At 36.5% G+C, this 22,525-nt stretch overlaps 2 protein-coding genes and 1 pseudogene across 4 annotated transcripts; all 3 read right to left on the bottom strand.

The window, feature by feature from the left end:
• Nucleotides 1-125: 125 nt before the first annotated feature.
• Nucleotides 126-4,972, bottom strand: LOC103471294 (uncharacterized; annotated as a pseudogene). The gene is made up of 6 exons (XR_014089292.1): nucleotides 4,738-4,972; nucleotides 4,536-4,646; nucleotides 2,755-2,811; nucleotides 2,494-2,613; nucleotides 2,274-2,387; nucleotides 126-978 (listed from the first exon to the last, which is right to left on the bottom strand). The product of XR_014089292.1 is annotated as an uncharacterized LOC103471294 (transcript).
• Nucleotides 4,973-7,004: 2,032 nt separating this feature from the next.
• Nucleotides 7,005-12,730, bottom strand: tmco6 (transmembrane and coiled-coil domains 6). 2 transcript variants are annotated; one of them, XM_008420188.3, is made up of 13 exons: nucleotides 12,491-12,730; nucleotides 11,527-11,627; nucleotides 11,333-11,445; nucleotides 11,061-11,244; nucleotides 10,871-10,975; nucleotides 9,891-9,982; nucleotides 9,666-9,782; nucleotides 9,443-9,560; nucleotides 8,952-9,132; nucleotides 7,980-8,074; nucleotides 7,722-7,889; nucleotides 7,502-7,626; nucleotides 7,005-7,418 (listed from the first exon to the last, which is right to left on the bottom strand). In XM_008420188.3, coding segments are annotated over exons 1-13 (1,491 nt in total). In that variant the 5' UTR covers nucleotides 12,582-12,730; the 3' UTR covers nucleotides 7,005-7,417. The 2 variants fall into 2 exon arrangements, with proteins under 2 accessions (XP_008418410.1, XP_008418411.1); XM_008420189.3 differs by having other exon boundaries at nucleotides 9,443-9,557; nucleotides 12,491-12,728.
• Nucleotides 12,731-13,121: 391 nt separating this feature from the next.
• LOC103471292 (uncharacterized) lies at nucleotides 13,122-18,894 on the bottom strand. Its single transcript, XM_008420187.3, has 8 exons — nucleotides 18,609-18,894; nucleotides 16,911-16,963; nucleotides 16,743-16,816; nucleotides 16,584-16,648; nucleotides 16,330-16,492; nucleotides 13,955-15,343; nucleotides 13,779-13,879; nucleotides 13,122-13,662 (listed from the first exon to the last, which is right to left on the bottom strand). The coding sequence occupies exons 1-8, from the start codon at nucleotides 18,714-18,716 to the stop codon at nucleotides 13,633-13,635; spliced, it is 1,983 nt and encodes a 660-aa protein (XP_008418409.3). The 5' UTR covers nucleotides 18,717-18,894; the 3' UTR covers nucleotides 13,122-13,632.
• Between the last annotated feature and the right edge of the window lie 3,631 nt (nucleotides 18,895-22,525).

Genomic DNA, 22,525 nt, shown 5'->3' with positions numbered 1-22,525 from the left:
ACTATTACTAGATAAGGTTAGATACTATTATATCTCTTTTTTTCCCGACGGTATGACGACTGTTAGGGCATCTACTGGAAATTTACATTGCACAATACAGATACAAAAATGATGCAAAGACATGCTGATGCATATTTTATTTTATTTTAATACATCTGTGTACTTGTAAGTCAAATTTATTTAAGCAAAATTTTTAAAATCAGTTAATGCAGTAAAGTTAATTCACAGTTATAATAAAAATAATCTGATTAAAAATGTGAAGCTGGTCACCATAAAAGCTGTTCATATTTTTACATGATTAAAAACTAAACACTTAACTACTAATGTTACATTTTTAAAAAGCATATTGTTAATCTAATATTACTGATGTGGTGTAAGTGGTCATTTCATAGGTTAAATTTAGATACAATGAAAAAGTTTAACTTTTCTAACTTGGTGCAGGTGTAAAAATCTTTCTCATCTGGCATTAACCAGTCAGCGCGTCTTCCAAGAGTATTTATACCCCTTGAACCTCCTGAGGTTTTTTTTTTTTTTGGCATGTTATAACCATAAGCTTCTGATTATTTCGTATTATTTGTGATATATCAACACAACAATGCAATGCATAATTATAACGTGGAAGATACCTGGCCTTCGAAACTTCAGTAAAATCCTAAAGATTTCTTTAAAAATCACCAAATTTTTAACGAGTCCACCTTCATATAATTTAAACTCAGCGCAAATACAGATTTTCTGTTAAGACCTCAGGAGGTTTTAGAGAATGAAACAATATTCCTGAAAATGGAAAGAAAGCAACTGCAAACCTACCAAAATATGGCTGTTCGTATAAACATATACAGTATATGACATAATTGTTAAAAAACACCTGAAGTGAACAAAACAGTGTTATGTGAGTGCATAGGATGGTACTGGAGAACGTTGGTCCTAGTTCGATTTTTCTTCACTCTGGGGATGCATCACAAAGTGCTGGACAATAATCTGAAAACAAAAAGCTGGAATGAGTGATAAAAACTCAACAGCTGACAGACAGCAATGTGACCAAACTATGTTTTCTTATCACAATTATGTTACGTTTCTTCTATCTTTCATTTATTTGCTATAGTCTAATAAATGTCAGTTCAATTTGTCTTTTTTTGACAAATTGTTTACCTCATTGTGTACGTAATAAAAGTAAATTGTATTTCCCTGTTAGTCGAGATAAAAATATATATAATTTTCCAAACTGTAGACCTTTGATAGATTTAAACATCGTTTTAGAGTTTATTATAGAAAATGAAGTTTATGAAATACAATATTCTATAAGATGCCACTGTAAAAATCAAAATCAATCTATTTCAAAAGGCACACTGTTTCTTATTTGTGAATTGATTAATTATTGTGATGCAGATTGTTTACTGATAAAAAAAAAAAGATGTATGACTGTTTCATATTACGTTGCACAGGGTGTAATTTACATTACATAATTGCACAGGCAAATAAAGGCATTACATTAAAATGTATTTTCACAAACCAAGTACAAGTAAGATAAATAAAAGGTTGTGTCTTTATGTCAGAAGATGTAAATTTTCTGTGCCAAAAAGTAGCGGTATGCATTTTAAAAACTATAAAATTTGACTGGATTGGATTAACAGTTTAAATAATTAAAGCCTAAATTGATTAGAAATGTAAACTTAACTTTGAGTTCAGCAGTAGCTCAAAGTAGATAATTAAAAACGGAATCACATAATCACAATACTGACTAGTAACTCACAGTGTGATGTAATTAATCATCTTGTGCTTTAAAAATCAAGCTACAGTGAAAACATTTTCAGTGGACACAAAGTATTTCCTTCCACTAATGAGTGCATCAGATGAAATTCTGTCTCATTTCAGTGGTTTTGAGCTGATATAAGGGTAACTAGAGACCTCTGTCACGTTAAAGCTTTTTATTTGAACTTTGATTGGAGTCAAATACTCTCCTTTTATATTTACTCTTAGTTTAAATCTTAACTCTGGGTGAGCTGTGGTGGCGCAGGGGTTAAGCACAACCCATGTATGGAGGCCCTAGTCCTCAACGCAGCTGTCGCAGGTTCAATTCCCGGCTTGGCGACCTTTGCCGCATGTCTTTCCCTGTGCAAGTGACCATTATGACTAATTTTCAGTTTCCAAAAGGTTACCATCTTTTTTGAAATATTATACTCCATGTTACTCTGCAGAGGCTCAGCATTGAAAGGTAGAACGTGAATTTTAGCTTTTCATTTTTTTAAATGACACAACACCGAAGAACATATTACCTGACTTCTCGTAGATCGTAATGCGTAACCTGCGATGGCGCTCAAGAAGATAAGAAATGCTGATACAAGCAGAGAAGATGCAAGCAAGATTCCTTCCACCGAAATAAATGGCACCTACGGTTAAAAAAGCATAGCTGTAAAATACTAAATGGGGGTTTTATCCACACAGACAAACATGATAGCAAAGACAAAGGAGGAAGAGAGTAAACATGAAGCTCACCAGATGGTTGCCGTAATGCCAAATACGCCACGTGTAGGAAGCGATTAAGGGTATCCTTTGTGATATGGTGAAAATAATGCCCAACAGAGAGACCACATACATGGCCAGGCATGAGGTCACCTGTGCAGTCAGATTACAAAGACAACTGAGTTTAATTAAGAAAGACTGTATGGTCAGTAATAAAGTTGGACAAAAGTGTATTTAAATCTTAAAACTAGGGATTATAAAAAAAATTAAAAAATAAAAAATCAACAGGCTCACCATCTTCTTGGATGGACGTAACTCAGTGTAGATAGATAGGACTCCACATGTAATGAACTTCAAATACAAACATCCACATCAATCAAAAGACCCAATCATTTTCTGCTACAGAATTGCATATCCAGTTCCATTCCTAGCCATATCATGCAATGATAGCTACTTTAGCACTGAACAGGGGAGTTGCATCTATTGTTTCCTGAAGTAGCTGGGTCATGCAGCAGCTGTGCTGTGCACATACTGTATACCTTAGCTGGATAAGAGATTTAATTATTTTTTTTTTTCTTTTGTCTTTTTTCAAGGTATGCGACAACAATGAGGTAGTTTTGAATGATTCTCCAAAGTCTACTGATGTACTTGTATCGCATCATGGGAGAAACAATCACGAAAGAACAAAAATTCAATATTAGCGTGTAACGTGTCTCAAGGGCGCCATCTGCTGGATCAAAAGTTGCCATAAACCCTTTAAATAAATAAATAAATAAATAAATAAATAAATAAATAAATAAATAAATAAATAAATAAATAAATAAATAAATAAATACATTTTTAAAAGAAATATAACAATTAATTGTAATGATCTGCAGCTCCAACTGGCAGCCTTTCCCTAAACTATGTTTTAAAAACAAATAAATGTATCCATTTATCTAAGCTCATTATGGTCATATGATTTTTGCACATCCCTTGGATCTCATGTCCGACTCTTTTATTTCTAATAACTGCACAGTATTTTCTGTTCTAATTAGAATAATTATTATTGATAAAATTATTGTTGCTTTTATTCATCTTGTTTTATATATACTGTTTTTAACACTTTAAGAACTTCTTTTGGGAACCTTTGCACCTGATGCTGCTGTTACACCTGAATTTCCCCTTTGCTGGACAATAAAGGCTGTTTCTATTTTCTATTGTGTTCTATTAATTCTATCAAATGGTATTTGAATACAAAGCGACTAAAAGCACAAATGTACAAAATGTTGAAGGCCCTAAATATTAAGTAGTGTTTCTAGACACATAATTGTCTTAAAACAACATTTATGAAAAGCTTGCATGCATATATGTAAAGGGTTAAGCCACCAATTCAGAAGTCTGATGCCATTTTTTTGCACATCGCAATGTTATGGCTTAAATTTGTACATCAGAATTTAATGAGATATTAAACATTTATTTCAATTAAAAAATTTAATGCAAAATTGTGCAGCTTAAAAATAAGCTGCACAATTTTTTGCTTTGATTTCTGTATCAAAATAACGCAGATCATTAAATGACCACTTTTTCTCCTATTTCACTCCAAGCTCCACTCCAAAATGGGCAACCCTGTATCAGAGTGGACAGAATGCAAACAGCGCTAATTTTGAAATGCTGGTAGGCTAAGCTGTTTGAGCGTGACACAAAAAACATATCAAAATTCAGATAAAAAAAAAGAATTAACTGATTATTAAATGCTTTAAGCAAAACAAGGAAACCCTTTCAAAACAACGCCATATTTTGCTGTATCATATTTGATATGTTACACTTTTGCTGCCAAAATGTAAAACATTTCCCCTCGTTTTGTATTCTATGAAAAATGCACAAAATAGAAGAAGCAATGTTAATTGCTCAATACATGAGGTCAGAAATGAAATGTTCAAAATTGCTGAGCTAGCAGTGAACGAAGCTTGGTCGGGAGTTTCCTTCTATTTTCTTTGTCTATAGTTAAACTAAAAACAGGGAAATGTTTTTTTTTTTTAATGTTGTATAAACAAGGTTTCTTCTTGAGCTTTAGCATTTAAAAACATACATACCAGAGTTCCTTGCCAGAAGGGAATATATATTCTGAATGAGGTATCCGAGTCATTACCAGCCATCACAAATCCCATCACAACCTCAGCGCAACCAAACATCAGAATCACAATCTGAAAAAAACAAACAAAAAAAACAAATATATATTCAGTCAGTGTGCACAGTTGTACATGAATTTACACCCACTCCCTGTTTTCTTTTTACCCCAAAGCTTCTGGGTTGTTTTCGGACAAAACGGTGCAGAGGTTTGCTGGACAACAACAGGGTCTCGTCTAACTTCTGATTCTCATTTTCTCCTGTTGGTCTCTCCACTACAGTTGACTCGGTTTCCTCCATTGCCGAGCTGTTACACAACTGTGTCGTACTGTAGCGGAAAGAGAGCAAGAATTTGTTGTGCCGGGTCTTGTACATACTCTTCCAGCATGGAAGTACTGTAGAAATACGACACCTACTGCGCTCAGAACAGTGATAAACAGCCACAAAGAATGCATTAAATGCGATACAAAACACGAAGTAACTCACCAAGAGGTCAATATAAGATGTGGTGCGTATAAGACGACAGGAAGGGGATGTTGTTGTTGGACACCAGAGGAAATCAAGAAATTTGATTTCTTCTCCTTTTTTCACCCCCCCTTTCAAGAGGAGGGGCTTCGTGCCGTTCAGCCTGAACAGTATGTAAGACCACAACAATCAAAACTACAACCCAATAAATAAATACATTTAGTTTTCTTTAGATTTTTCATGGATTAAACAAATAGAGATTAAAAACAACATGTTTGTAACATTACAGTATGGTGATTGCCAGATAATCTATGGTATCTTAATTTTGTGACTAAAATATTAATTCAAGACCGATGCTGTCAAACAGATAGCTGCGGTGGATTTTTATTTTTTTAGCTGTGAAGAAAAACATATGCACACCAAAAGGAAAAAAAAAAACATTTTCTGCTTGCTTGAATGGAGAGAAAGAAACTATTGCAAAATAAAATTAAGAAAGAATGAAAGTGAAAAACACAAGTTGTTATGTTAAATTATTGTTAAATTAATGTAAAATTACTAACTGTAAGTTTACCTGTTGGAAAAAAAGTAACATATTCTGACTATACCGTAGCTTGTTAACGCTTTTATCCAGTAAACATGGGTCCATGGCTTACTACCTGAGTGGCAAACAAAAACCCAAAGGTATTATTTTATTTGGGCCCAGATTAGTTTTTGTAGATAGCTCACATGTGAAGTCAATGTTTTTGAGCTCTCCAAGAAAACATGGCTGCATTGTACATGGTTTATTGCTCTGAAATTGATATCTGATGCACACTACACTAAATTAAAGGGTCCTACAGATTTATGTAGAAATTGCCTTTGTACACAGTTTTCTTACTCTTACTCATTCTTCTGGTATTTAGAAAATATAAATAATTCTGTTTTTTCTAGCTGTCAGACAGTGAGAAAAAAAGTTACATGCACTTTTATACATGTAAAAGTACATGTACCAGAAACCGGATATTATGTTAATATCCGGTTTCTGGTACTATCTTATAGATCAGAGCAATGCAGATACTAACAGAGTTTTTTAGTGTGAATTAGTAACGTGAAACTGCAAGAAGGAACTCTTGTGAATAAAAAGAGGAATAGTGAAATTCTGGCGTATTTTCCTCTAAGGACTGACAGACTAAAACTCTTAAACTCTAAAGGCAGACGTTACTCATGACAAAACTATTGCTCTATGTAAATCATTTTTTTTGTGTGAAAATTTCATTTTTTATTTTGCTGACACCAAAGGTTTTACGAAATGAAACAAAACTGTAGTCAGACTAAAGATTGATATGCACATGAAACTAATTTAAAAGTCCTTAATGATGTGCTTAAACCACAGTTTTTGCAGTTTCCCCTTACACAAATCACTTAAAATGGGAGCCAATTAAAATGCTTTCCAGGAATTTCTTGAGGTCACTCAACAGTTCAGTCCTTTTTCTCCTTTGGCCAGCCCATCCCATTTTGTAATCCGGAGTGGCGTAACAGAGGGAACACTGCAGTTGTATCTGGCGTCTTGGACATCTGTGTGGTGGCGCTTAAAGATCTGATTTGTGTCGTATGCATGTATGAATTTCCCTCGAAATTATTTGTTTATTAAACCTCCTCAAAGTTCTTTATAGCCCTGTTGTTTGCTCACCTCTTTCTACCACATTTTTACCTTCTACTCAATTTTCTTTAATAATGCACTTTTGTGGCTTGGCTACCTGGTGGAAGGAGTCAGTGACTACCCCCAGTGTCCAAGCAGCCATTTTCCTCCATGAGCATGGAGGCAGTGATATCACTGTCACAAAACATTTCGATATTAAAAATTGTTGGTCTTGTGTAATATCTTGAGAAACCAGATTTGAGGTTTTCACAAGCTGTAAGTCGCAGTTAACAAAAATGAACAGATATAAATTATAAAAACATATCAGTTTGGGAGCAATAAATCAATAGAATAAGTTTAGTTTCACTTTTATTACAATCTACTTAAATATATCATCTTTTTTATTATATGAAAATGTATTCATTAGTACATTGCTAACTGGGGATGTAGATACATTACACTGAGTATATTGTACCAGCACAGAAACACATTGTAGAAAAAGCTAATTTCATAAACTACGTATCAGATTTTGTCAAATCTTCATGGATTTGAAAAATTGTGCAGAGCAAAACGGTAAACGTGTACAATTCATTATTTAGAAAAAAAAACATAAAAATTTAAAATCTACACTTATCATTGTAGAGGCTGTAGAATATAAAACATGACAACTTGTTAAGACAAATCACTCAACATTCTTCCTTTTCTTTTAGTTGTCCTGGGATTGGGTCGGTTTCACTGGGTCGGGTGAACCAGTAACGTTTCCCACCTACAACACAAAAAGCTTACATTGTTATGATGTAACCCCAACAAAATACAAGCAAGTCAAAGTAAATAAAGGTTATTTCATACTATTTTTCAGTGAGTATGTGCTGCTCCAGGAGGTATGTTGCCCTTCGCCTCACCTCTCCATCGCTATTGTACTGAATGGCTTCTAGAACCGAAAGTCCACCTTGGCTGACAAACTGCTCTGCTATCTGGAGGTAATAACAGGCTCATTTAAAAAGGCAAACACTGTTACAGCAGCTTAGCAAAAGCAAAATGTTTTAGCATTTTATTAGGCCCTGCCTACCTGTGGACAGCTAACAATCATCATGAACAGGACCTCCAGACTCAGAGTCACCACGTTTTGGTCGGCCATTTTTAGAGTAGCAGTGAGGGCAGACAGCAATCCAAGCTCCGCCAGTCGGATGCAGAACTCCTTTTTCTTATGGGCAACGTTTGCTAAAACCCTTAGAACCTAAATGTAACACAAGCAATGTCTGTTATGTGTTAGACAAAAAGGAGAAGGTAAAATCAATATCAGCTGAAGGCTTTAGTTTTTGCTGACCATAGTATTAATGCCTTGAGAAAAAGGAAGAAGCTCCAACAGTCTCGGCACCAAGTTTAAAGTTAAGAGAGCAGAACAAGATTCTGTGGAGTGGGCTGGAACAGAGAGGCGAGAAACACACAGATTAAAACTGACCAACAACTAAAGGATTCGATGCTTCTGATTTATTCCAAACATTTACAGTAATTTCTTGCTAAACTGTTAGTAACATTGCAAGTGATTAAATGCATTCATATGCGTAAAGGATAATAGGACACATTTCTTCTATTTCACAACAACCGCCGCCTGGATATTTCCGGCTGCTTAGATCTTAGGAAATATGTCTTTTTTTGCTTAGTCTACTGTTCTCGCAAAGGCTTTGCACATTTCGTCACATTACAACCTCAAGCTCCAATGTATTTTAACTAAATAACTAAAGAAAAAAACATGCCAACCCATGCTTTAAAGTTCTAAACAACTTTATTTCCGACCTGTCTGCTGTGTTACTTTGTCTTCATGAAGCTGTTTATTCACTGATTTCCTCTAGTCAACATCTGAAGCCTGCTGTAGTTATACTGTGATGATATTAACCTCAGGTGAGTTAGCAGAAGGTAAGTGACTGCACTAGATTTAAATTAGTGATATCAAGAGAGTGAAATACAAATGACTTTCTGACATTTTTTCTGTGGAAAAAAAAAGCATTCATGATTTTACCTAAACTTCAAAACTGTGGTTGGTATATTGTGACAATGTATTCATACCTCATACCTAACCCAATCTGGTAAAAAGTTTTAGCAAGACGCTTAAAGTCTAAAAGTCTCTGAATGATTAAATCTACAGCAGCACTTCTATGTTCAGACGTTTCGCTGATTCCTGCTAGTATGACATGTCATGTTAAAGACAACTTGTGTCTCTACCGGTTCCTGCTCAAGTCCTGCAGTTACAAAATCTCAACTTGTTCCCAGAGTGATTGAGATCGGAGACGGCTCACACCTGTGAGGTTGTTGAGGACCCAGGCTGTCTCTTTGGCTAGGGCCGGCAGAGTGTGGAGGAGGGCAACAACAAGTTCACACAGCGGCGCCACCAGATCAACACCACCCAGCTCAGAGTGGAGAGCTTCAGAAGGGCAGGACGACAGGAGGTTTCCAACGCACCTCAGCAGGGGACACACAAGCTACCGAGGATATTGTTGACTCATCAGTTATAACAGCACATACTTGAATACATTTAAGTATTATATATAAATCACCAATTACCAAAAAGGCTACTTTAAATCTGTTTCTTAACTGACATGCAAGAAAGAATATGAGGCACTTTTTCAATTAAACTAAAAGTGATGTCCAGTTTGTCTTGAGAGAGATTTCAAATATTAAAAAATATATATATATAGTACAATAGGACAAAGGGAAAAAAATTACATTAAAAGAACCCAGTATAAAGTGACAAGTGACAGCATAAAAGCCGAAAAGTAAGAATTTACACACCAGCTCCACGCCTTGGTCAGTGTTTCCATCAGCCACAGCACCACCTAGCGACACTAACAAGGAACAACACTGCTTCAAGGCCCCTTGCGCCAGCAGCTCTCCGTGATCCTCAGAGCTGCTAAATGCAAGTTTGAGAAAAGATAGAAAACAAGTATTACCACAAGTAAAAACAAATGTGCAAAGATTTTTTTTTAAAAAACTATCTGAATATCAAAGTCTTCACCTGGATGTGAGGGAGTGCAGACACCATGCACACTCTATAGCTGGAGCCAGACCAAAATCAGGGTCAGGGGTCAGAACTGATAGCAGCTGTGAAGGTAAGCTGGAGGCCAGGACTGCCCTGCACGCACACAGTAAAACTATTCAGATCTAACCGATGTGTTAACGAGGAATGTTGTTCAGAACATGTAATTTTCCAAGAGGAAGCTGATGCCCTGAGCGTACTGACGGGATAACTTTCTGCGCTGCATCTTTGCTCTGCAGAAGCTGAAAGAGGGCGAAGCCTGCAGCTTCCACCACTGCCAGGTTATGTCTGTGGTTCTGAAATGTCAAATAAAAACAGACTTTTTTAATTTACACATTTTCCATCTCCATCACGTGTGGGTTTTTCCACAATTTGAATTTCAGAGATTTTACAGGCCTTTACATATTTAAACATTTCTCTATTAAATTTGAAACAGTGTGATTCATCACTTTGGCAGAGAAAACTGGTTAATTTATAGCAACATTAAAAATATATACAACACTCCTGTTTGTCTACTTTAGACTAAATTACCAAACTCTAAATGCTTATTCCTTAAAGCTCAAACTGCAATTTTTTACACTTGAAATCTGTTTGAAAAAACCCCACCACATTATTATTATTCCTTTTAGAGGGTTTTGAAAACCTATTTTCTTCTTTATTAGAGAAAAATATATTGTTGTTTTTAAACTTATTTGCAAATCATACAACTAAGAAAAAAAATGAATGAAGGATAATTTACAGAAAAAAACAATATGTTAAGAAAAAAAATATATGGATATAACTCAGTATGGAATCCCAGGAAGAATTTTCTTCTTTAAGCAAATTTTTAAGAAAAGTAAATTTTGCCTCACTTATCCAGACTTGGAAAGTGAAATGATAAAAGCAAGTTCCAGACTTTTCAAAACTCTCTAATTATTTCACTGATGCAAAAACTAACAAAAAAAACAACAACTGAATAATTATTGATACAAAGCAATAACTATCAATTTCAAAATTATGTATTTGTAAAACTCTTTTGAGATTTTTTTTTTGCAGGTCATTTCAGGTTCAAACACAAACAGATTTTTTCATATTGTTATTTTTTTTTTCCAAATGTGGTTTGATGCTCTTAAAGTTTTTGCACAAACATATAAACAGAAATTACTCCAGATATAGTTACTTTTCCATCACAATTTATAGCTCACCTGTATGCAGCCGGCCAGTGCTGGGATGATTCCCTGGGCCAGAAGCCTCTCTTTTACCTTCTCGCTCTCCGGGCATATATTCCCCAGTGTGTACAGACACAGCTCCTGTGCAGACAGAATCGTGCAGAAACTGTCTCTTTAATAACATGATGCTACTAATAAGGAACATGTGAGATGGACAAAGACCCACTGTGAACTTGGTGCTCTGGCCTGACAGGTATGTGAGCAGATAGGGAGTAGCAGGCAGACAGGCGGACGCGGCGCTGGTGTGGGGGGAGTGAGAGAGCTCATGAAGACAGCGAACAGCCTGCAGACGGCAGCGAGCATCAGAGCCGGTGAGGAGGCCGACCAGCAGGTGCATGCTGTTCTCCAGCCTGATGGGACACGTCCACACACACACAGTTTATCAGAGGTGAAATTGACTGAACTGACTTTTTATGGTGATGGATGTTAAAACCATACTTGATGAAGGTGAGTTGAGCTGATGGGTTACGCAGAGCTTTACTCAAGGGTCTTAAGAAGGCCTCTTTTTCTGTGCTGCCATGCTGAAGTTTTTGGAACAAGGTGACCACATCCTGGGGAGAACGAAAATCAGTATATAGTACTTATATTGTCAAACTAGGGGCAAGTCATCAATCAGAGCTAGTGAAACTTACCTGTTCCCCAGGTGTAACCTCCATGGTGTCCTGTTCTTCATCTTCATTAAGAAGGAGCCTCTTGCTCACAAGCTGTCTGTCTCTGCGGGCTTGCCTCAGTGCTGAAGCAGAAAGGACAATAAGACCCCCACAATGCTTTAAAACTCAATTATTTGGGAGTAGCCTATCAGTTTTCAGATACTTACCACATTTTACATGAACTAAAACATTTTTAATGAAGTTCATGTTCGGACTTTGACTAAGCCACTGCAGCACCTTCTTTATTTTCTGTTCAGCACTTATCTTGTACGTTAACTGCTGCGTTTAGGATTTTTGTGCAGCGTAGCGGCCAGTTTGTGAAAATATTTATCTCTCACAGTATCATAGTAACTTCGACTATTGTAAGGTGTAAGAGATAACTAAGCCTACAGAGCCTGAAATTGAGCTCGTAGGCATTCTGTAGTTTCTCAACATTGCTCTGTTCAAATGTTGCTACTTGTAAGCAACTTTTCCCACTGTGGACTTATTGGACTCGCTTGAAAATTGCTTCAAATCCTCCTCAGGTCAATCAATCTTTAGTTATTAAGTACCACACAAGAAGGAAGCACATCGCTTTTGTTTTCATTGACGCAACAGTCGTCAATAAAAACAAAACGGTGAGATACACAAGACTGAAGATGCATGGAAACAAACACAGAAAAGAAAAGTTAAAGGGGTGTTGTCTTTTATGAAGAACTGTAGAAACGCATTTGTGTTAATGACATAATTATGATAACACGAGTTATCTTTAATGCTACTGATGCATTTCCTTCCTTCCGGAGGTCAGCAAACTCTCCAAACATCTCCATTAATAAGGTGGCTAAATCTGAAGACGATCAGTTTGTTAGGTGTAGTGGCTTTCCTTCTTAGATCAAACTAAATAAATGTGGGTATACTGAGTTTTTCATACACTCACTGACAGCTTACCCACTACCAAAAGTCTTACCTCTTTCTTTTTCTCTCCTCTTCGTCCTGAGCTCCTCCAGGCTGTTAGCATGCCCACCAGCTTTATGGCGAACTTTGTTTAATCTCCACATTTCACAGGCAGCAAAACGGAGTTTAGCATAAAACTACAAAAACAAACTTTCCGTCAGATGCTGTTCCTATCGATGTAAGCAGGAACTGTAACCATGGCAGTCATGACATCCGGGACTCTTGCTTGCTGCTGTCGTTTCACCTGCCTTTACGGGCTGCGTCGCCGCCTAGCGGACGTACATAATGCGACGCTTGAAATTTTTTTTTAAGCTGCTACAGCAATAAGTGGATATATTTGTTGACACCAATGGCAAAGAAAAAAAAAGGTAAAAAGACCAATTTTATGTAAAAGAGTAATCTTTTATTGCACAAGAGGAAAATCTGATTTGAGAAAGTATGATTATGTGGCTAAAAACCAGATGACATATTTTCAGTTCCCAGGGCCTTTGGCAGAGGAACAAGCACACAATCACAAATTTATATCATATTCTTGACATACCAGAACCAAATTCAGGATAACATCCACATATAGTAGCAAATAAATGTTAAAACAATTTACCATGTGCATGTTCTACATAGGACACTAGAAGGAAGGTGAGTAGTCAATACAAAACTATATTTATTTTGTATTAAAACATTTATGTGCAATGTACACCAAAACTTGCAACAAAAGAATCTTTTTTGACGGTTTTTAAAAATACCCTAAACACTAAACAGTTAAAATTTTTATGAATACAAAGATGGTAAAAAAATAGTTGAGATATTTTCTTGGCCACAAAATCCTAGTGGCAGAGGAGTGATTAAATATCAACAAATGAGCAAAAATATACAAGGACACTTTTTTATTTTTTTTAACTGCAGTCCTTGAACTAACATATGAAGTATGATCAGAAATTTAATGTAGAAGTCTCCCAGGTGAAAGATCGGACACATGACATGTAGTAAAAACACACCTTCACGTGGTATTAAAAAAAAGTACAAATAGTACCAAAATTAAAATATCCATTATATTTACAAGTTTTTTTATGCTGACTTTTTAACCCATGTAGTTCTGGTTAGAAATGATGCGTAGCTTCACTCTGAGCCTCTACTGGGTTAAAGAGTTGATTCTTCTCACAACTCTGTCTTCTTGGATTTCTTTTTCTGTGGAAGATTAACATCAGGGGTTAGTTACAGTTACTGTACATGTATGATTCAACAGTAAAGAGACGGACCATTTTAGAGTTCATTAATCTGCTAATCTCGAGTGATTTTAGTACCTTTTTGTGGACGTCAGCTGAGTTAGATTGTGTTGTGGAGGCAGTTTGTGTAGAAATTTCAGCTTCCTCTGGAGCCTCGTCTGATTTTAATTTGTTTTTCTCTGAAAGAAAATGAAGATGAAGGTAAACAAACTGAAACTGCACACTGCCATAAACACATTCTGCTTGTGACTCACTTTTCTTTCTTTTCAGAGGACTTGCGATTTCCAGACTCCCCTCGTCTGTCTCCAACGTAGATTTATTGTTCGTATGATCGTCGTTGTCGTCTTTTGGCTTTTCTTCAACTGAATCATTTTCATCAGACTTCTCATTCTTCTTTTTTGCTTTCTTTTCTTGAGCTACTTCCTCAGGGAATTCTTTGCAGCCAAGAGACTCTCTTTTCTTCTTCTTTGATTTCTTTTTCCCACTCACTTGCTCCGAGTTGTATTCGTCTTCAACATGTTCTTCCACTGCCATAGTTTCAGGCTCTACATTTTCCTCCACACGGCTTTTGTCTTTCCTTTTCTTTGCTTTCTTTCCCTGATCGTTTTGCTCGCATGTCTTGTCGCCTCCAGCTTCATCCGTACTCGTTATGATTTGCTCTGGATTTGCTTTCAAATCTTCTTCTACCAGTTCTGAACTCCCTTCATTGTAAAGCACCTTTTTCTTCTTCTTCTTTTCTTTCTTTTTATGTATTTCAGCCAAAGATTCCTCACTGCTGGTTTTCTCTTTTGTTACCATTTCCTTAGCGTTCTCCATTTCTTCAATGTTTTGCTCACCACTGTCTTTCTCCCCACTTATATAGTCTAAATTACCCTCCATATTGTCATTTTCTTTCTTTTTCTTCGGTTTTGTTTTTTTATCTGGTTGTTTGGAATTTTCTTCACTAACAGCCATCATTTTTGTGTCTATTTGAGCTAAACCTTCCTCGCTGCTGGATTTGTCTTTTTCCTTCTTTTTTGCTTTCTTTTTCTGTAAGCTTAACTCAGAAATGTTCTCGCCGTCACAGCCCCTCTCTTCCATCTGTCCTCCTTTAGTCGTTCTCTTTGCTCCCTCTGTCTTACCAGCATCCTCCGGCTCGGTGATTTCACTCTTCTTTTGTGTTCTGTCTTTTCCATCACCATTTGTCTCATTTGCACTCCCCTCTGTCTTGTCCCCATTTTCCTCCTTTTCTTTCTTTTTCTTCTTCTTCTTTTTCTTGGTTTCACGTGCCATTTCATCTTTGGCATTCACAGGGACCAACGTTTCTTGCAATTGTGTTTGTTTTTCAACTTTCTCAGGAAGTTCGGACGAAGCCTGCTTGTCCTCTTCACTTTTTGCTCTTTTATTTGGACTCTGCTTGCTCGGGGAGGTCACTGGTTCTGGATCTTCTTTCTTGCTCCTTTTTTCTGGGTTCCTCTTTGTCGGCGTTTGTGTCCCAACTTTCTCTTTGCCCTGTTCATCCTGTCCAGTTGTCTCACCATTCTGCTGGACGGGAGCGTCGGCTTTGGACAGAGGTTTGGCTTGCGGCTTTCTGACTCTCTTTTTCTTGGGTTGCGTTTCAGAGGCCAGAGCGTTGATGGTTTCCATCTTGGCAACGTCGGCCTCTGCAGAGACACAGCAAACAGAAATTTGGCTGAATGATTCAAACACCAGCGCCGAGTTGAATTTACTTTTTCAGATTTTGTTGTGTTACAACCACAAACTTTAATATACTTGACATTTAACAATGCATTTAACATTTAAGGAGACCCTGGAAAATGCGGTGGAGAGGAGAACGCTGAAGAAGCTGTTGTCTATCATGGTCAACAAGCTGCACCCTCTCCACCACACAGTGGACAGACAGCGGAGCACTTTCTCACACAGACTGCTTCAGCTCCGCTGTCGTAGGGACAGATACAGGAAATCTTTCCTGCCACAGGCCATCACTTTATATAACAAATGTTAAGTTACCATCTGTCCATAAATCAATATTGTACAGATTGTTTACAAAGCACTATTGTACAGATTGTACAGATTATTAATATTCACTGTTCATATTGTACAGAATCTTCCATTCTACATTTTATTTTTATTTTGTAATTTGTTCTGTGTGTATGTGTATGCTGCAACTGCACAGTAATTTCCCGGTTGGGATGAATAAAGTACTTCTATTCAATTCAATTCTATTCTATTTTATGACAAGATTGAGTCACACACGCACGCAATCATGTCTTCAAACGGCTCAGGCAAAGTCCACACCTATGCTCTGCGTCCAATCTGACTGCAGTTGAGTTATTTTGCAGAAAAGAAACTCATCTCCAAATGCTCAAAGCTCTGGTAGTAACACACCCAAATGAAATCTACAGTTGTAATCACCACAAGTCGTACTTCTACAATGTATTGACTCAGGAAGGCTGAATATAAATGCATGCCACACTTTTCATATTCTTACTTGCAAACAATTTTATTCTGCCCATTTCACAAATGAGTTAAAATGAAGTTTGTGGATGTGACATGACAAAATGTCAACATGTATGAATACTTTTGCACAGCACAGAGCAAGAATATTCACATTGCCAAAATGTACTAAGCTTCACAAACACTCTCCCACCTGTCAACTGGTCCAGTACTTTCTTCCACTTCTCTATGTCCAGACTGCTGTCAGAGTCTGACCCGTCACCGGCGGCTTTCTCCGTTGTGTTAGGCTTAGATTTCTTTGCTTTAACACTTTGACTTGGCTTTTCGTCACTTTTTTTTCTTTTTGCTGGAACAGACTTTAAAAAAAATTAAACAAATAAAAAAAAATTAAATAAATATTGATTGAAAATATTGAAGAGGTGACACAGGAGGAGATGAAAGGTTTACCTTCTTTGGTGAAGCTGGGATTTTAGCTGGTTTATCCGTCTTCTTCCTTGGTGAAGCAGCCTTGGCTTAAAATGACAAGCAGACAAAACATGTTCAAAAGGAGCCACAATAATTAAAAAAAATATGAATGCCAGTAAGAGAGAAAAATAAAAGCTGCACCTTTAGAGGGAGTCTTTCCTTCTCCCGATTTTGAGCATTTTTCTGATTTCCGACGCCTTTTCTTTTTTGAATCCCTGTCAGGAGTAAAGACGACAGTTTGAGTTCATGTCAACGCAGGAAAAATCCCCAGAGATAATCGTTCTGTTCATTTGATAAAAAAAGGCTCACTTTAACCATGATTTGTAGATGTCTAGTAAAGAGACTGATGAGTTTGACTCCCCCTGTAGGAAATAAAAAACAAAGTTAAAACATCAAAATTTTAGTTGAGCACACTGCATTTCAAACTTGGTATTATTTAAATAAAAACAGTTGTTCCAGTATTCTGATATTTTATTAATACATTACTTATACGTAATATTATAATGTTCTAACCTCCCACGGGCTCAACTGCATCTACATTTTGACAAAATTAATCTTTCAAATTGGCTTTTAGTGTATTTAACAGAGTAAAAATTGAAATCAATACTAGATCTCAAATAACCAAGATTTTTTTTTTTTAATCTTTTTGCTCACGACAGAACCCAATCATGGCAGACACCGTCTCAAAATATTTTGATTGTGGTCTTTTAAATGACACGTTCTCAGTTTTAGTATGATCTTTACCTTCACTGGCACATTTGTTAAGTTTTTATTTCGTTTATTAAATTCATCAGATTGTCTGGGAAATAATTCATAATTTCAATTCTTTCTGGGTAATGAATGAATATTCATCAACATGAGGAAGAGAAAACATTTCATTCAAGCGAGGCATGTGGTTGAAAGTCAGGAAAGAGAAAAATAGCTGCTCATCTCAGATTTTCGGTGTCAATGGTCAGAGTAATCATAAATTATAAATTCTGAACAAAAGAGCGGAACAAGAACACAAAGTTTCCTTATTGAGGAAGTTGATAAAGATGGTAAAAGACTCCTCATAACTGCAGCGTTATTTTTGTGTGTGATTATGCCATTTCAACAAAAAAAATACATTTTCAAATATATTTTCCTGGGGTACCAAAAATTAGGGTCAGGTGCTGTATGCCAATAACTTTACTGTAAATGCACACAGCTATTTAATATTAGTAGGAGGCAGCCCAAAAATGTACACACAGTACAGATCTGACTGAAACCAGATTATATGAAGGAGTTTCTTTGCTCCCATGTCTCACACAACTGCAAGTACACTTTTATCAGAAGAAAAATATTGGATAAAAAGTACTTTTAAAAACAGTAGTTTTCATGAGAATTAGTTTTAAGAACGACTTTCAACTCGCAGTGATTCATCTTATTTCTTTTAAGCAACTTCATACTCCATAGCACCTGAATGACAAATAGTTTTACGTCCTTTATACAAAAGTAAAGAAAACACTTGTTGGGATCAAACTGTTTAGCGAGAACCATTCTTTTAAAAAGAGCTTTTTATTTTTGAATAAGTTAAATTTACATGTTCATGTTTTTTTTTGTTTGTTTTTTTTTATCTCAAAAAGTTATTTTCCTTCTTTCCACAGGAATAAGCTGCAGTGGATCACGTACCCGTTCCTGCAAGTCACAGTAAATTTTCTTTGAACAGAATATCCCATGGACATTGCACCAATGTTCACCATTGTGAACTGGTGTTGTTGAACTGGTAAGACATTATTACAATCACTGCTAATGCAAGAAAGCTTTTTTTTTTATCCAAGTAACTATTTGTTCTGAAATATCGGAGGGCTAAGTTTCAACCGGTATAAGTTTTGTCACTGCAACGCACCAAAAGACAAAAACAAACTCACTGGTCAGCTTATGATTAGTGTTTCATAAGTCCGCAGAATTTTTGCGGAGTTTGGCGCATTTTTGCAGTAATAACGTTAGTAATCTACGTAACAGTGTGTCTGTGTGCACTGTGTTGACCTGTGGGCTGTGCCTCTGAAGCTCCTCTGCAGCTGAAAGGAAACCATGCTCTTTCAGATGGCGGTAGATGAGCTGGTTCAGCTCCTGTTGCGATGCGTTCACAGACATGATCAAAGCGAAAACGGACAAAACAAACAGAAAACTACAGAAATTAGGATTTTGTCGTTAAAACTAGCCACATGGTACACGGACTCGTTCAAACTGAAACCCGCATGTTGAACTCCGATACAGGATGTATTTCCCGTAACCGCTGCAGTGCATCATGGGAGATGTAGTTCATGGTGTCGGCGCTTCCACCTTTTAGTTTCTATTATTTCACGGATTATTCAACCATATTTTTTAAAGGAAACCAAATTCCTTTAAGTTTAGATCATAATTAATGTGTTTTAGATTTATTAATTCTAATTTCTAACACAAGTTGTCATTTTTTAAATCAATTTTAAACAATCAGGGAAGCACCAGAACACTGCTGTTTGGTCTGTGCCTGCATGGCTGTGTGTTTTACTGCTGGCGTTCCCAGGTGAAAAAAAAGTATACTTTAGTATAGCTACTTCAAACATACTTACATTTGTGAAAGTACACTTTAAGTATACTAATTATTACGTGTACTACCTATAAGTATATCTGAAGTATACTAAAAATACACGTGTACCAATTTCGAAATTAGTACTTTAAACACACTTAAACATAATTGTACCAAAATACACTACAATGTAAGTACTGTAGTTATGCATTTCATTTACAAAATAGGTACGTAGGAATAAAGATTTTTACGAGTAATTAAAATTGTTTATTATCAATAGCAGGAAATCAAAAATAAAAATTAAGTGTAATTTAAATACATTACTAATATATTAATAGTATATTTAAAATATATTTGAAGAATATTAAATATACATTTGTAATATAATTCTGACAGAATTATTACTCAAAATATAATTATATCAAAATAATAAAGCTCTGAAATATATTTAAAAAGTATAGTACACCAAGTACACTTGAAGTTGTTCCAAAAAAGTACGTATAGTATACCAAAATATACTATTAGTTGTACTTTAATACTATTTAAATACTACTAAAGTATACCAAGCACAAAATTAGTTGTTCCAAAATAGAACATTTTAAGTACATCGATAAAAGTATGTTAAAATTTAGTATACTAAAGTATACTTTTTTTTCACCTGGGTGTGTCCTCTCCAGGGTGTATCCTGATTTTTGGCCAATGACTGCTCAAAACATAGCTCCCAGCCTCGCCACGATTCTGCAAGGATAGCTGGTAATGGAGGGATGCTCTTAAGTCTGAGGAAAAGTTTGGGGCAGAGTGAGAAATTCAATAGAATCACTAAACATCCAAATTATGGGCCTGGAGAAGGAGCCAGCTTGGTCAAACCCTAAACATTTACTATTCAGAACTCCTTTGACTGCTGATCTGGGTCCCATCAGCTTTCTCTCTTGGCTGAAAAAGTAATCAACTCTGGTTAAAAAACATTGACACTTTGATTCTGGAAAATTGTAAACATAAAAATCAATCTTTCCGAAAGAGAGCATTGCAGTAACAAGGCAAACGAATTTCAAAAAGGTGCATCAGACTTTAGAAAAGAATTGTATCAACATATTTATGTTGTGTGTGTTGTCTGCATATTTGAAGTCAGAGGAATTTGTTGCCACATCCAATTAGCTGGCCATTAGGGAAAAAATATATGCTTTTCAGAACCAATTACTTACTTATCAGAGGAGAGTACATAGCAAAATTATCAATAAAAACATTTTGAAGCTAATGTCAAGCTCTCAGGGGAGACTGCGGTCAAGTCCACAGACTGATTAATGCCACCTGGAGTAGTTTTCAAGTCTTGGGGAAAAAAAGAAAAGTGAAGCACATGCATGAGTTTGTTCAAGAACAGATTACGATATCACCCCAAAGCTAAAAATGAGCTTACTCTTGTTATTCTATAGGTACATTTTCAGCTTTGCAGAGTTTTGCTCACCTTTTCATGCTCTTGTTGAAAAGAAAAACAATCTCCTACTCCTGAGCAGTGGTGGAGAAAGTACTCAAAAAATGTACTTCAGTAAAAGTACAAATACACAGACAAAAATGTACTCAAGTAAAAGTAAAACTACCACATTAACATTTGTACTTAAGTAAAAGTAAAAAAGTACTGGTTTTTAAAAACACTTATGTATTAAAAGTAAAAGTACTTGCTGAATGGATTACCTAATCGCTAATATCATTAACTGTACCGATCGTATTTAATTTTAATGCATTAGAAATGTGCCATTTAATGAACAATGTCACAGATAAAGCATGTTTTTATTATGTTTACTCTCTGTAACATAGTTTAGACTTAGATATGTGATTCTATGCATCATAATTTCAGGGATGGAAACATCTCGTCTTCTGTCCTAACATAGCAATGAACTTCACTTTATTTTGCCACTGGTGGCATTTATTTTGAAAGAAATCCAACAGAAAGGGGATGGAAAGAAGGTGGGTGGGAGAGGACATGGAACTAAGGAGCCACATAGCAGAATTGTAGTCAAGACGACCTACCCAAGAAGACCAAGTCAAGACCAGCACCTCGCGCTACGTGACACAAAAATTTTAGCTTTACCTATCAAAATTGCTTCTCAAATTGATCTGAAAGATCCACATTCCCATAAAACACCTAGATATTAAATACTTAGAGCTGAAAAATAAATTTAATCGGTAAAGATCCATCCAGAAGAATCGGATCGTTCCTGAATGTCATATCAATGCAGACTTTGGTACCAGCGTTGTCCCATATATGCGACACCTCAGTCAACACCTCCACACAATAATTCAGCGCATGAGTGACTTTTTCTAATCGCCTGAGCCAGCCAATCAACAAACCACCCAATCAAACAATCCAATCAGAGAGCTGCCGGGAAAGCTGGTCTCCTCTCTCTCATTTGTGTTTGGATAAACATGTGACCCTTACTTTTCTGATTAGTTTGGGGAGAAAATAAAGCCAGCTGGGCAGAGGACAGGGCAGGCTGGGAGAGGTGGCAGTGAGACCTGAGGTCAAATTAAAAGGGAGAACGCAGAAGGCTGCAAACTGAAAGAGCCCCATTCATCGGAAACGCAGGAAAGGCAAACAGACTGGATTCCAAATTCAATGTCGGTGCTTAGCGGGTCTCACCAAGATTGATTTCAACACCTTCCACAATCCTTTTTTTTTTTACCTCACTAACGCATACAATTATAATCAGCTCAGCCAGACAAAATGGCTGAATTGGTTCCTATTTTTAGTATCAAAAGGATAGACTGAGGAACAGCTATTTCTACAATTTGCTGTGTCACATTTTTACAAATCAATTTTATTCAAGCATCGATGCAAACAGGTAGTACGTCTAATGAAGCAGAAACGACAAAAAAGTTGAAAATTTCCCTTTGCTCTAATAGCAAGAGGCCACAAAACAACAGATGCATTTATACAGGTTAGCCCAGGACATAAATCTGCATTCCAGGTGTTTAGCATCGCTCATCTGCGGTCTCTTTGCAGGTAATTACCTGCTACTTCCACCAGTGAAATCTGCTTACCGCAGCCTGCCATTCCTGCCACCTGAGCAAATTTAGAAAACACTTGCAAGGATGTGTGAACTCTTAGATAATTTCATAACGGAGCCAGTGTACTAAAAGCACACAAACTCATGCACAGTCTGATTTCACTGTGGGATCCTTGCAGTATTTAATCCAGACGACTGGAAAGAAGGTTGTAATGAAGTATTGCTGCTGGACCAGGCGCTGCTTCAACTCCATGAGAGCCAAGTTAAACATATGCATGGAGAGCTCGAGGGTCTGGATCTGAGAGAGCATCACCGCTGAGCTCCAACCCGGAAGCAGCTGATGAGTGGATGTTGAAATTCCTAGAAAGGGTAAACTCTTTCAACTCTGATTA

Source organism: Poecilia reticulata, chromosome 10, assembly GCF_904066995.2.
Source record: "Poecilia reticulata chromosome 10, P_reticulata-male-v2, whole genome shotgun sequence".
Classification (NCBI taxonomy): domain Eukaryota; kingdom Metazoa; phylum Chordata; class Actinopteri; order Cyprinodontiformes; family Poeciliidae; genus Poecilia; species Poecilia reticulata.
Note: the sequence above shows the minus strand (reverse complement) of the source record. Positions and strands in the feature narration are given on the sequence as shown.

Excerpts from the sequence above, each read along its gene's own strand:
- tmco6 (XM_008420188.3), bottom strand. The coding sequence starts at position 12,581 with ATGTGGAGATTAAACAAAGTTCGCCATAAAGCTGGTGGGCATGCTAAC. Across the intron at positions 11,446-11,526 it reads AGGTTACACCTGGGGAACAG|GATGTGGTCACCTTGTTCCA; the intron begins GTAAGTTTCACT and ends CGTTCTCCCCAG. Across the intron at positions 7,890-7,979 it reads CTCAAGGCATTAATACTATG|GTTCTAAGGGTTTTAGCAAA; the intron begins GTCAGCAAAAAC and ends TGTTACATTTAG.
- LOC103471292 (XM_008420187.3), bottom strand. The coding sequence starts at position 18,716 with ATGTCTGTGAACGCATCGCAACAGGAGCTGAACCAGCTCATCTACCGC. Across the intron at positions 16,817-16,910 it reads ATCTACAAATCATGGTTAAA|GGATTCAAAAAAGAAAAGGC; the intron begins GTGAGCCTTTTT and ends TACTCCTGACAG. Across the intron at positions 15,344-16,329 it reads AGTACTGGACCAGTTGACAG|AGGCCGACGTTGCCAAGATG; the intron begins GTGGGAGAGTGT and ends GTGTCTCTGCAG.